Genomic DNA, 15,249 nt, shown 5'->3' with positions numbered 1-15,249 from the left:
GCAGGATTTCCTGCATGAGAAGCTCTGTAAGAATGCAGGAACTGTACCCAGATGACCTGAGTTGTACAAGAATACACAAAGTGCACACACCTCAAACACCTCTAAGTTCCCTCACTTTCCCTGATGTGTTGGGAGCCACACCCATCTACATGTGAGGCTCCATACTTCGCTCTGATTGCAGGGACCCCTTGTTCTACTCTTTTGCAGTAACTAACAAGCTGCAGTCCTGACGCCCATGCCAGAGCAACCTTCAGGGCTTTCTCCAGGTAAAGTGGCACTTTTACTGTATTCTGTATTTCTTAATCCTTTAAAATGTGTAAAACACTGCTACTGCTGTTGTTTAAATTAGGCTCCTATCTTTTTGTGTGTCTGTGTGTATGTCACAGAAGAAGTTTTTCTTTTTTGAGTGTTTGTACCCTGTTTTCTTCATAAACCCTTTGATGTTATTGGCAAGTTTGCATAGTGTGGAGATTTTGAGGGATACATATGTTGTATTATAGCGGAATTGACTAATTCTTTACACAAGTAAGTGGATACCTGTATATTTTCTAACATGAAGGGTAGCATACTGCAGACATTCTTTTGTGCTTTGCCTTTTTCACTTAAGAGTATATTCTGATGGGCATCTAGGTTGCTTCCAGCATTTGGCTATTGTAAATTGTGCTGCTATGAACATTGGGGTCCATAGGCTCTTTTGGGTTGGTGTTTCAGGGCTCTTAGAGTATAATCCCAGCAGTGGAATTGCTGGGTCAAAAGGCAGTTCCATTTTTAGTTTTCTGAGGAAATTCCATACTGTTTTCCACAGTGGCTGCACCAGTCTGCATTCCTACCAACAGTGCACTAGGGTTCCCTATTCTCCACATCCTCTCCAACACTTGTTTGTTGATTTGTTTATGGTGGCCATTCTGACCAGTGTAAGGTGGTATCTCACTGTGGTTTTAACTTGCATCTCTCTGATGGCTAGTGACAACAATAAAATAATTTAAATTTTAAAAAAAGAGTATATGCTGGAAATTACTCATTATTAGTTCACAAAGATCTTCCTCCTTTTTATAGCTGCATCGTACTCCACTGTGTTGACGTCCTTCCGTTTATTTTATTACTACATGTACATGTATCACAGAAAAAGGGCTAATATCACTAATGGGTAAATAACTCTTAAATACATACATCCATGTATAAACACCTTGGTTGTTTCCAATACCTGATAATTGTAAACAACACTGCAATGAATAACCTTTTTATATTATCGGAGGTGTAAATTTAGTGGGATTGCTAGGGCAAAAAGTAAGTGCATATGTCATTTTTGAAGATATTTCCAATTTCCCCTCCAGATAGGTTGTACCAAGTTTGCATCTCTATCAGCACTGTATGGGAGTGCCTGTTTTTCCCCAGTTTTACCAGCAGAATATGTTGTCATATTGTTTAATTTCTGCCAATCTAATAGGTAATAAATGGTATCTCAGTATTGTTTGCATTTTTCTAATGAGTGAGTTTGAACTTTTTTTTTTAAGTTTAAGAAACAGTTTTATGTTTGTTTGGTTTGGGGGACTGTCTGTTCAAGGTCCCCTCCCCCCCCCCCCCCGTCATTTTCCCACCAGGTTTTTACTCCTTTCTTTGTCCCTCAATATTTAAAAGGTATTTATGTATTAGTGATATTAGTCTTTTTCTGTGGTATATATTACACATCTTTTCTCCCAGATTCTGGTTGGTTTTTTTTTTTTACTTAGTTTACAGTGTTTGAGCATATAGCAATATTTACTATTCAAATGTATCAATCTTCTATTTCATTGCCTCTGCATTTAGAGTAAGAGTTAGAAAGCCTTTTCCTGGACTGAGGTCAAGAATAACTCAGCCCTATTTTCCTCTCATACTTGTCTCATTTCATTTTTTATATTTAGGTCCCTGATGCATTTGGGGTTTAATCTTATATATGGTGTGAGGTATGGATCTAATTAAACAGTTCTCAACTGAGGGTGATTTTGTCCCCCTAGGAGATATTTGGCAGTGTCTGGAGACATTTTAGGTTATTAAGCCTATGGGGGGGAGTGCTACTGGCATCTAGTGGGCCAAGGATGCTACTATACATTGCACAGTACACAGGACAGCCCCCATAGCAAAGAATTATCAGGCCAAAAATGTCAATAGTGCCAAGGTTGAGAAACTCTGATAATTGTTTTTCTTTTACCAAATGGCTAACCAGTTGTTCCATCATCATTTAAAAAACTCCACCTCTGGTCTAAGTGTTTTCAGGTATTCCCTTTATCATATATTGCGTGTTCACATATACTTGAGTTGATTTCTGGACTTTGCATTCTATTCTATGGGTATATTTTTCATTTTTTCCCCTTTTTTAAAATCTTGATTGTATTTTTTCCATTACCATTTTGTCCCCTTATACCCCCTCCCCCAGCAATCACTGCACTATTATTCACATCCATGAGTTCTTTTTTAAAAAATACTTTTACCTGGCTGGCGTAGCTCAGTGGATTGAGTGCGGGCTGTGAACCAAAGTGTCACAGGTTCGATTCCCAGCCAGGGTACATGCCTGGGTTGCAGGCCATGACCCCCAGAAACCATACATTGATGTCTCTCTCTCTCTCTATCTATCTCCTTCCCTTCCCTCTCTAAGAATAAATAAATAAAATCTTAAAAAATACTTTTAAATTTTATTGTTGTTCAAGTAGGTTTCTGCCTTTACCTGCTCCCACCTCTCCCCGCTCCAGCCATCCCCACCTTCCTCCCCTGATTCCACCCACCCTTGGTTTTGTCCATATGTCCTTTATAGTTGTTCCTGAAAACCCTTCCCCCTCCCCCCCATTGTCCCCTCCCATCCCCCCTCTGGTTACTGTCCATTTGTTCTTAATTTCAATGTCTCTTGTTACATTTTGCTTGCTTGTTTGTTTTGCAACCTAAATGCCCATCAGTAAATGAATGGATCAAAAAACCATGGTACATTTACACAGTGGAATACTACACAGCGGAAAGAAAGAAGGAGCTCCTACCCTTTGTGACAGCATGGATGGAACTGGAGAGCACTATGCTAAGTGAAATAATCTACAGATATATTTTTCTATTCATCTGCTAGTAGTACCACAGTATTGTAATTATAAAGGCTTTAAAGATATTTTAATGTCTGGAGGTCTAATCGACCTTTGTAGGTTTCATTTTTCAGTGTTTTCCTGGCTATTCTTGTATGTTTGTTTTGCCATAAGAACTTTAGTATCGGTAGGTCTAACTCCTTTTTTTAAAAAGCTCATTGGTAAATTTATTGGGATTGATTTAAATTTATAAATTAACTTAGAGACAACTGACTTGTTTATAATGCTAAATCATTCTATTCAAGAACAGGGAACATCCTTATATTTCAGAAAACATAATATTGTGCCTTTAGGAATGCTTTAAAGTTTTTCTCATATAAGTTTTGTACATTTCTGGTATATTAATTCCTCAGTATTTAATATTCTTTGTTATTGCTGCAAATGGAGTTTTCTCTACCACTAGATCTTGTAATAGTCTATCATTTGTGTAAATGAAGGGTATTGCTTTTTGTGCATTTATTTCCTGCTACTGTGCTAAATTCTTTTGTTTGAGTCAGCTTTATCATTGATTTTCTAGGATTTTTCTGGTATGGTTTCATACCATCTGCAACTAGATATAGGTTTACTTCTTTACCAATTTTAATTTTTAAATTATTTTATTGTTGTTCAATTACAGTTGTCTGCATTTATCCCCCACCCCAGTCAAACCTCCCTCCCTCCCATGCTTCTATCCCCTGCTTGGTTTTGTCCATGTGTCCTTTATAGTTGTTCCTGAAAATCCATCCCCCATTATCCCCTCCCACCTCCCCTCTGGTTACTGTCAGATTGTTCTTAATTTCACTGTGTTTGGTTACATTTTGCTTGCTTGTCTGTTTTGTTGATTAGGTTCCAGTTAAAGGTGAGATCATGTGGTATTTGTCCCTCACCCCCGGGCTTACTCCACTTAGCATAATGCTTTCCAGTTCCATCCATGCTGTCGCAAAAACTAGGGGCTCTTTCTTTCTCTCTACTGCATAATACTCCATTGTTCTTTACCAATTTTTATGCCTTTAATTGATTTATTTTGTCTAGTTGCATTGATTAATATAATGCTAATTAGTAGCAGAGATACTGAGCATCCTTGCCTTGTTCCTGATTTTAGTGGAAATGCCTCTACTGTTTCCCCATTAATTAAGATACTGGCTTCAGGATTAAGGTAGAATGAAAAAATATATATACGTATGTATGTATATATATTTATAAATACATATAAATGTTAATGAAGTACCACTCAATTCCTATTTTCTTGAGTGTTTTTTAAGACTAAAGAATAGGTATTGGATTTTATTTAAAGCAATTTCAGCATCTAAGGAGATAATCATATGGATTTCCCCCCTTAGCTCAATTAATATGGTGTATGATACTAACAAATTTCCTAATGTTGAACCAATTTTCCTTTCCTGGAATAAATTCCATTTAGTCATGGTATATTAATTTTTAATGTGGTATTGTGTTCTTTTTGCTAACATCTAATTTAGTATTTTTGCATCAATAATGAGTGATATTGGTCTGTAGTCTCCCTCCCTCCTTTCCTTTCTTTCTTACTTCCTGCCTCTGTTTATGATTTTTAGGTATCAAAAGTTTATGAAAGGTTCATAAAAGAAATGGGGGAGTTCTACTTCATTTTTAATGCTCTGAAACAATTTATAGAGCACTGGGATTACCTGGACTTTGAAGACTCAGTAGAATTCCTCTGAGAATCCATCTTGGCCTGAAATCACCTCTTTTGATACCCTTGGTGAGGGAGGAACCCCAGATAGGCTTTAATTAGCAGATACCCCTTGAATTTTCAACTGACAGAGGATTTTAAGCTATGGTAAATTGGCTAATCAGTTTCCTGTGAGTTCTCTTTGCAGAACTTTTGATAGGAATCAAATATCAAGAACTAAGCATCCCCTCTTTCTCCTTATGAGAGTTATAAGGCTACTTTGGAACCTTCTCCAGATGTAACTAGACAGATGACACTGAGTCCCTTGAAAATTTTAAATAACTCAAGGCGCACTAATGATTTTACTACAGTGCCCTGGAGTACCTCATCATACAGTTTGGGAACCACTGTATATAGTATATAGCCTTCCAGCCTTTTTCCCTATGCATGTGTGTATACATACATATACACTCATAGATTTTTAAAAAGATTTTATTATTTTTATTATTAAAGGTCTTTTTAAAAAAGATTTTATTTATTTTTAGAGAGACTGGAAGGGAGAGTAAAAGAGAGGGACAGAAACATCAGTGTGTGGTTGCCTCTCATGCGCCCCTCTACTGGGGACCTGGCCTGCAACCCAGGCATGTGCCCTGACTGGGAATAGAACCAGTGACGCTTTGGTTCATAGGCCTGCACTCAATCCACTGAGCTACACCAGGCAGGCCAAATTTTATTATTTTTAGAGAGTGGGGAAAGGAGGGAGACAGAGATGGCGAGAAACATCAGTGTGCAAGAGAAACATCAATCTGTTACCTCTCACTCGCCCCCAATTGTGGACTTGGCCAGCAACCCAGGCATATGCCTGGACTGGGAATTGAATCAGCGACCTTTCAGTTTGCAGGATGACACCCAACCACACCAGTCAGGATTTCATAGATATTTTTGAGACCATACTATACACTGTTTAAAAACCCCTGATGATAAAACATATACATTTTCCATGTCATTATATTTTTCTGTAGTACATTGTTGATATTGTATTCTATCCTAGCATATCAGAATTCATTAAACTAAGTCTATTGTTGGACTTTTAGGATATTTGTAATTATTTTCCCTATTGTACACAGTGTTTTGATGTGTACATCCTAGTGAATCAATCTTTTCATCACTCTCATTATTGCCTTAGGATAAATTTCTAGACATAGAATTGCTGGATAAAAAGGGTATAAATATATTATAGTTCTGACAAATATTGGCAAATTGCCCTCTAGAAAGGGTAGTACAATTTATACTTCCTCCAGTCTTATATGAGTATACATTATAGGCTTTTCATTTAATGTTAAGGGTTTTAAGTGATTAGGAATAGAGATTCAGATATTCATGCATTTTAGGCACTGTGCTGATGCTTTCACACACACACACAATTTAGTTGTATTTATATAACATTGTATTAAGCCTTCTTAACAACCTTGTAAAACTGAAGTTATTATCATCACTTTGCAGATAAGAAACTGGGACTGAGAGAAATATAATAAGGTTTCCCAAGTCATATAACCAAGAAGTTGTAGAGCTGGGATTTAGACCTGGTTAGACCCATAATATTATCCCTATATCAATGATACCTCAGAGACTTGATTGGCTAATAGTAATGATGATGATAATGTTTAATATATATTAAGTGCTTATTATGTATCAGGTACCATTTATATGTATCAACACATTCTTGTTTCAAATTTGTGAGGTATTAATCTACATTATCCCTGAAACACTGAAATTATTAACTTGTCCAGTCACACAGCTAGTAAATGGCAGAGCTGGTATTCAAATGCAGGCGGTTTGTCTTCAGAGCCCATGCCACTAATGACCCAAGTACAGAATAACAGTTTGCAGAGTTGTAGAAGATTGCGTACCATAATCTCATTATGAATGCTTTTTAAAGGGGGAAAATGGCTAACCTAAAGTCTCATAGTTGAAAAGAGAGTTGCTATCTAAGAAAAGGTCCATCAAGCAATTTTCTGTCTAAGAAATGTCTATCTAGCAATTTGGCTGCGAATTTCCTGTCCCTATTCTTACAGCTTTTTCTCTCACAGCAACATATAGCCCTGTAAGCTTAATGCATCGAACCATGTTCTATTCTGAGTCACTTCCAAGTCTGAGGAATATAACTTGAATGGAAAATCTTCCCATGAACCTGGCGACCCAGACTAAATAGAACAAATGAAACAGTTTGAACTTCCCTAACTTATTCAAATACTAATTATTGTTTGAGATGGGTAAATTTCCTGGAGTTTACATAAGTATGATCTAGACTCTTCTCTTATTGATGTTTGTTGAGTAAATACCCTCATTCCTATTCAGTATTTGAAGCCTTTTCCTATAGTCTAACTTTGATATTTAGACATTAAAAAATATGCAGAATATGACAAAGGGTAGTATTTTTATATCATTTCTGTAAGTGCTCAACAATCTTCTCTCCCACCTTCTGTTTCCCACCCCCAAGAAAACCAACTTAATGAGCCACAAAACATGTATAATAAATGGGGAAAATATTTTTAGCATTTTATGCAGAAAATGCCTCATTAAAAGCAAATGCTTCAGCAAGCAGATTTGAGCTCAATATAAACTTTCGTTGAGCAGGGGCTTTTATGACAAATCACTAGCATGTGTAATTGTTCTACATTAAGACCTAGAAAGCTCTAAGAGGCTTGTAAGAGGTTTCTTTTCTTACTCCTGGGCTGCACTGAAGCAATGTAGTGATTGTGACATGGAACTCAGTAGACAGTTGATGAGCCTGAAAGACATGAAGCTTACCATCCAGTCACAAGTAGGGAAAACATCCATGTACTTTCTAATATCACTCACTGTTTTATCTGGATATGTTACATCATACAGATTCATTTAGATGAAGTCTGTTCATCTGAATGTTTGGTATCACGTGACCCAAATAATTTGCATCTATTTTGCATAGTGCATAGGGTTTATACTCATTCATACCAATTTAATTCAAATAAAAACCTCACTGTGTAACAACATTGCTGTAATTTCTTTAGGCTTTCGGTCTCAAACTAGAATGACAAGAGAGCAGGGGTCCAGCCATTCGGGAAGGAAGTATGGGCGGATTTGGTCACAGAAACCATAGCCCTTCACATTAATGATGTCCTACTCAGAGGCACAAAGTTATCTCCCTTGAGGTCCCAGAAGGCACATCTGGGGTGATAGTGTTTATATTGGCTGCTGAAAACTTTTCAGGTGTTTGGAGGTGTTCTGAGCTGGGCTCAAGCTTCATCATCTGTGATCCATACTTGGGGCTTGGGCTAAGTTATAGCTACAGCCAACCAGGCAAGGCTGAAATCACCATCGGTAATTTGTTACTCTGAACTAGCCTCCCTTATACAATGGGGAAGCAGGAATTGATGAGATAAACTATGTTCAAATGGAAAATTTCCACATAAGTCCTCCCCCAGGCTCATCCCACTGAGTCAGCCAAACCCTCACTTGACTAGGAATAAGAGTGGTGGTTGTCGTAGCTAACTGTTATTGAGGTCTTACTCTGTGCCAGGCACTGTGCTAAGTTCTTATATCATTTAACCCTCAAACACTAAAAGCTATATACTCTTAATAGTCCCATGTTATAGATGAGGTAACTGAGGGTAAAGAAGGTAAGTAACCTGCCCTAAATCTTTCAGCTTGTGTACAGAAAAACTAGGATTTGAAGCAAACTTTCCCCCTGATTTTAGATTTCCTTAAGTCTTATTGCATTGCTGTATTGTGCAACCAGTTAACTGAAAAAATATACATCTGTGTCCCCACTCTATGCCACAAAGAGGCATTACTTTCAGGAATGAAAGGGGAGAAAATTAACTTGTTCTCAAATGCCCAGGATTTACTCTCTGAGGCAGCCCACCTCCTTCACTAGGAGGGAAACTGACTCCGAAGACCCACTTGTTCTTCCTGGTTGGTGGCTGCTGGTTGGCCACCAAGCTCACCGTTAAGAAGTGACGGTCCTTAACTTCGCGTCTCCTCTGGCTGTGAGCTGGGGGGTAGGCTGGCAATGGAGGAGCGACTACAGAAAGGGGGGCAGCGGCTCTCTGCTCCCGGCGGTCAGTCCGGCTCCGATGTTCTGGGGGCAGAAAAAGCAATAACATATCAATATATTTGACATCTGCAATGTCTCTTGTCCCACTGGGAAGATGAGCAAAGCGCTAAAGAAAGGTGAGTTTTTCTAATCTAGCTCATTTGTATACCAAATAAGATGTTCAGAATGGTTCCAGACTAAACTCTCAGCTCATATTAATATGAAGTAAGACACCTACATTTCAGTGGGTCCATCTCATAATCTTTGTACAAGATGGCTCACCCTTGAGTTTGTAAAAAGCAGCTTATTTCTTAATGTGCCTTATTTCAAAAAGGCATAAGCCCCCCAGCCAAAATCCAGAACAGTGGTGGAAGGTGTGCTGGCACACGAATGCCAGAGTTACCCAAGGAGTGCCAGGAACAAATGCTCACAGCTATCCAGGAGGTACTGAAGCCAGCTCATATGGGCTGAGGGTGCTAAGCGCTATGTGTTCCATAATTGTGCAAGCTACATTGTATACTGTTGGTAGCTTGAAGTAGGCCATGGTGGGAGTGTTTACATCACAGATATTGGTGAGAGCTATATATCAGGGGTTTTGTTTATTTGTTTTACTTTATTACTTTTTGTTTGTTTAGAGAACCCATGATCAGCACACAATTGCAGGTCACCCACATCACTCAGAGGACTTTGAAATCCTGGACTCCTAGAAAAGTAAAGGAATCTGAATGACAGCAGTTGTCTGATTTAGGAATAAAGCTACTACTGGGAAAAGCCAAGAAATTCCCATGTGTGGGATAAAGTGGTCCTGACTTCATAGCAAGAATCACTGAGGCACTAGGAGCACAATTTCACTTTCTAGGTGTTTCAGAAAGCCCCAAAGCACACTCAAGCCAACACACTGACCGCATCAAAGGCCATCCCACCTGCCAAAAACTGGCCTGTAGTCATGCCCAGGGCCTGAAATCTCATGATCCTATCATGACAAAGGTACAAATTTATGCAGCAGATTTATTAATTTGCCCTTTTATTATTTAAAATCATAATTACTCAGCACATCAATAATAATAAATGACACCCAATATTTACTGAGCAATTGCCACAGGCCAAAGATGCTTTGCTCAAGTTCTTATGTGCATCTTAACAGTAGGCACTGACACTGTCCCTCTTTTGTAGATGCCTAAACAGGCTCAGGGAGGCTAAGTCACTGCTGAGCTACCAGTGGTACCTATTTGGCCCTAGGATCGTGTTCTTTCCCACTACTTGACCTATAGACACTGTAAGGCCCTAACACACTTTCTCGCTCATCAGAGCAAGACTGCTTGAGTTTGATAGTATTTGATTATAATTATATTTTATCACATTCTAATTATTTGATTATTGCTGATAGAATATAGGATATTTGGCAGCTCATAAGACACTACTTACTTTTTTACCCATGCTAGGAAACGGAACTAACTACATTTATTCTCTCAGGTGACATCAGAAGGAAGCCCTTTCTCCAAAGGCCTGATAGTACCCAGTCCCCGCTTCATCTGAATCATTTGATTCATAAAAATCAAGATCTCTGTCTATGTCTGCCTCTTTCACTAGAAGGAAAACAGAGACTATATATTCTTTAGCTTTTGATACCAGTGCCCTACTGTGCTTGAGATGTAGTGTGGTCTCCACAAATGTTTGTTGAGTGACTGAAAGGAAGGATGCATTAATGCTTTTGTCAAAGTCTAGTCTTTTAACATTAGAGCATATTCCATACTGGGTATGGCCTACCTCTATATGTTTTACTGACTGGTAGGTCCTTCTCTAGGTCTTGTTGCTTGTTTCCACTGGCCTTGCTAATACCAGCCTTTTTCTCCTTTGCTGTAGTCAGTGTGATGCACACTAAATGTACCTGAACACTACTGAGCTTTCAGGTTTCTTTCCATGTCTCATTTGGCTGTCTGTGGACCTCCCTGCCTAAACTGCTGACTTTGTCCATGGCCAGAAAATATGGTAGTATTTCTCATCTTACTTTGGTTGAGATTCTTTAGATAAATGTTGACTCCTGTTCACAAACAGAAAAAATTCTTCATCACCGTGTAGGTAGTCTTTGCTAAAGTGCCTTCACAGCCAATGTTTGTCAGGAAACAGAACTAAATACTTTTTTTAGATACATGTCTTCCTTGTTAAAGTGTCTACCTCCAGTACCACCCTCATTTTTCTCTGCATGCAAACAGTGGGCTTTTTATTAAATGAGCAGTGCAAGGAAAAGCTTTGACATCCTTAAATACATAATGAAATGTAGAATACAGTTGTCACTGGTTAGGAAAAGGTGGAAGGAAGGGAACAGTCCAGAGAGAGATAACTCAATATCCTATTCGATTGCTTCCCTCCTACACTTTCTTAAATATATCTCTTTCAGTCACCCTAGGTCAGGAGTAGGTAGGCTAGATTAATGGCTCCCCTAATAATGCTTTTTTTCTGGTGGTGGGGTGGGGAGAACATTTGTCTACTAGAGCCTGTCTACTAGAGTCAACTCTTGGTTCTTATTACCTTAGATGAATAGAACTTAGACTATAGCCCTGAAACTTGAAAAGGATGGACATATAAAATATAAATATCTCTTTATAGCCATCTAGTAATCTTTCGCTATCTTACAAACATAAACAATGGCATCACTTAGAGCCATTATTGACTCTGAGTATAAAGAATTGCTGAGAAAAAAGCAGGGAAGAAGAATCAGATTCTAAATAGCTTGAAATCCATTATGGTGCTACTCATTCTGGGGAGCCTTTCCTGAAGCTCCATGGCACGATTAATGCCTTTCCTCTGAGTCCCCATATCACTGTGTTAAAATTGCCTGCTTACTTGTCATCTTCCTCACTAGATCAGGAATTTCTTGTGGGCAGGGACCATACATTACAGCTCTCTGAATCCCAGGTTGAACACAATGCCTGGCCCTCAGCAGACTTTGTTGAGGGGTTTCCCATTAAACAGATCTTGAAAGCAGCCAATTTCTAAGTTTTGATCTAAATACTCCAGCTCCCTCCTTATAGCTTCATTATCCACTCCCTTCTGGTGGAAGCCAGGGTATTCTAGCTGTCCAAACAGATAACCTACAGGGAAGTTACTGCTACATTTGCTGAGCAAGGCTGTTGTCTGAATAGGTTAGAATTAGTCATGGCCACCAGATGGCAGAAGTGGTTTTCTGATGATCACACTACCAAGCTACTGTGTTTGTTGGACAAGGTTTAAAAAAAAGTCCCTTTCTAATTTTAATTCTACACTGCATGTTTTTAATTCTATGATGCTTATAATTCCTGTTTATGACTCTCTGCAGTGCTATTAAAACCACTACATCCAAGATTTGCTATTGAGACAACCACAAAGCCAGCCAGTCTGTGGAGGCAAGATACAGCTCTAGGGTCTTCCTTCCAAACCCCAGGAGGCCCCATATCCCTGTCAGTCCCTAGGAGGAAGTTTGGAGAAAACTGATATTGGTGCTTGCTATTCTTCAGTTCTGCCATTACGTCTAAACCTGACAACACAGTGAAATGTGATAGCTTATGAGCAGCTTAATGCTATCTGGTTGAATCTGGAAAAATAGAATCAATGATGACTTATGAATGATAATAAAAGGATAAAATAATTATGGCTAAAGGGCTAATGTTACTCAAGCTCTCTAATGATGGGATGAGAGAAAGTGTTTAGTGAGAATGATCACATTCCTCTGTCGCCATTCTATGCCCTCAATACTTAACCAGTTTTCTGCAGAGTTTTATTCAGTTGCACAAACATTAATTGAGGACCTATTTATTATACATCAGATTCATGCTAAGTGTTTGGAATCAAAAAATATCCTTGCCCCTGAGTTACTCATGGATTAATGTTTAAAGATAGGCCCATAGGTGTTTAGTTATGATATTGGCTTATAAGTAGCATAATGGGAAGATGCACAGAATATTATGGAAAGGGTGTCTAATCAAAGCTGTAAAGGAATGGTGAGAGTGTTAAGGAAGATTTCCAGAGGGTGGCTTGCACTAAAAATTTGGTAAAGAAGACCTTTTTAGCCAGGTATAATATCAAAGTGAATAGTAAGAATGCCAGAGATACTCCTAGAGGATACTGATCATCACTCTTCATTATAAGTGTCACAATATCTGCACTAATAACCAAGAAGAATTTTTAGCAACAATTGTGTTAGGGGTATCAGTACATTAGCTCTTTTATTAAAGAGGAAAAAGACTAGGGATTGAGGGAAAGGAGAAGTCATATACATGTGAAATTGTAAGCTGAAAACAACATCTGCCATTTTATTTCCTCATCTTGACAGTGACATTAACATATTTTATTTGAATTTTACTAGTTTTACAAAATACAATTTTTAAAGCAGCATAGGGAATTTGGAAGAAAGACATTGAAGGTACAGACATTATCTGTCTCCACAGCAAAAATCTAAAGGGCAAAAAGGCTGGCATGCCAACTTCTGACACTCAGCTTAGGGGGATCTAAGAGGATGATGCCAGTTTTTAATTTCCTTGTCCTAATTACTATGGTTTTAAGGCACCGAAATTAACCAGTATAAGAAAGGGCTATATCTTCTTCCTTGGCTGCTATGTGCCTATCTCTGGCTTTCTCAGGATTGTGAGAAACAGAAGTAGAAATATTTAGTTATTTCCCTAGAACACAGTGTATGGTAAAGAAGAAAAGAGCTCTGGCTGAGGGTCTGGAGGCCCGTGTCTGGGTCCTAGCACTGTACTTAACCTGCTGTGTGTGGGCCTGAGCAAGTTTCCTGACATTTGTAGGCCTCCACATGCCCCACTGTAGAATGGGCCAGGTCACTGGTTCTCAACAGGAGCAGAAGAGCCCCCTGGTAGAGGTTCTGGCTGTTTGATGATTGGGAGGGAGCCAACCAAGGACGATAGCTATCCTGCAATGAACACACAGGACAGTCCTGAACAATAAAATAACACCTCAGGTCCCACAAATACCCCACACCAATTTCTTATAAGGGGAGAGTCTAGCACCTATTTCTGAATCAAACCTAATTCCCTGGTAATTATAATCCAAGGGTGGTTGTCTTTTTTTTCTTTTTGCTCATGTTTAAAGTACTCTGAATGCATCAGTTTTTACGGTGTGTCCTCCTGCCCCTCAACCCCTTTGTTTCCTTATACTTTTTGTTCAGAATAGCTTCTGATTGTCTTTACTTAATTCAAACCTACTTTGATAGGTGCAAACATCTGACTGCTTCATTATGTCTTCTAGTGCAGTCATGCCCAAGCATTTGCATATTGCAAATATTAATATTTTTCCTTTAAAATTTTCTTTATGCCCTGGCTGGCATAGCTCAGTGGACTGAGCATGGTCTGTGAACCAAAGCATCGCAGGTTCGATTCCTAGTCAGGGTACATGCCTGGGTTGCAGGCCACGGCCCCCAGCAACTGCACATTGATGTTTCTCTCTCTCTCTTTCTCCCTCCCTTCCCTCTCTAAAAATAAAATTTAAAAAATAAAATCTTAAAAAAAATTCTAGTTTAAAAAAATTCTCTTTATTTTCATATTTAGACTGTATGTGTATAGGGTGTATAGGTAGGTTATATTATCCACTAATTCATTCCAGGGTAGAAAAAGGAGTGTTTCTAAGTACTTGCTATAACAAGGGGAAGTGTTGGGATTAATGGAACAGCGAACAACTCCTAGACCTGGACGGGACATGCTTTGAGTTCCCTCTCCCAAAAGCCCGGGATCAGTCACCTCTGCGCAGGGCTTGCAGGCTCTGCCGGGCATGGCGGTGCAGCTCCTCCACACAGGGTGGCCTTGTGGTGGGGAGGAAGATGTTTCTCTGCTGGTGCCACGGTGCACGGTAGTACACACTCAGCTTACTCTCGATGTCCAGGTTGGAGACGGCTGCAACACAAAGAGAGAAATGGGGCATTAGACTTCAGTAGCTTTAAACTGTGCATTTGGCAGACTCTAGGCTGGGGAGGGGGATGGGGGGGTCTGGGTGGAGTGGAATTGCAGACTGCTGCTTTTATATAGGGAACTCACTCAAGGCTAAAGAAAGGTTTGAAATTTAGAGTAGACACAGGGACAACTTTGCCCCCATCCAGGGAATGGGAAACCCCAGGACACCAACCAGCTAACTTTTCCACACCTTCATTTTGTACTCTGACAGCCATTCATCAACCTGGACAAGCCCCTAGCCAGCCATGCTTGGGGGTAGGAGGTGAGTCCTGCCTTCTAAGAAAGCAGAGAAAAGGCTCAAGGATGAGTCTAAAATGTTGTCCCAGCTCCAGTCTTCTGGCCACAGGGCCTCGGAAATATAGTTCTACACATCTGCTCCTGATGCCCACCTGAACTTTGCTTTTTGCTGGCCCTGCTTTCTGTTTCCTGTGACCCTTGGTCCGTGACCTTCATTATTTAACCTAATCCTGCCTTCCACCTGCCAACCCCATTGCCTGCCATGTTTCA

At 39.4% G+C, this 15,249-nt stretch overlaps 1 protein-coding gene across 4 annotated transcripts in view; it reads right to left on the bottom strand.

The window, feature by feature from the left end:
• The window catches only part of NHS (NHS actin remodeling regulator), a 350,296-nt gene that overhangs the window by 38,445 nt on the left and 296,602 nt on the right, over positions 1–15,249 (bottom strand). For all 4 annotated transcript variants that reach the window (XM_028522230.2, XM_036017055.1, XM_028522231.2 and 1 more), the window contains exons 2-3: positions 14,533–14,685; positions 8,715–8,848 (exon numbers count right to left, since the gene is read on the bottom strand). In XM_028522230.2, the coding sequence (XP_028378031.1) occupies positions 8,715–8,848; positions 14,533–14,685 (287 nt within the window). The remainder of the gene's footprint in view (positions 1–8,714; positions 8,849–14,532; positions 14,686–15,249) is intronic.

The sequence above is a fragment of the Phyllostomus discolor genome, chromosome X (genome assembly GCF_004126475.2).
Source record: "Phyllostomus discolor isolate MPI-MPIP mPhyDis1 chromosome X, mPhyDis1.pri.v3, whole genome shotgun sequence".
Classification (NCBI taxonomy): domain Eukaryota; kingdom Metazoa; phylum Chordata; class Mammalia; order Chiroptera; family Phyllostomidae; genus Phyllostomus; species Phyllostomus discolor.
Note: the sequence above shows the minus strand (reverse complement) of the source record. Positions and strands in the feature narration are given on the sequence as shown.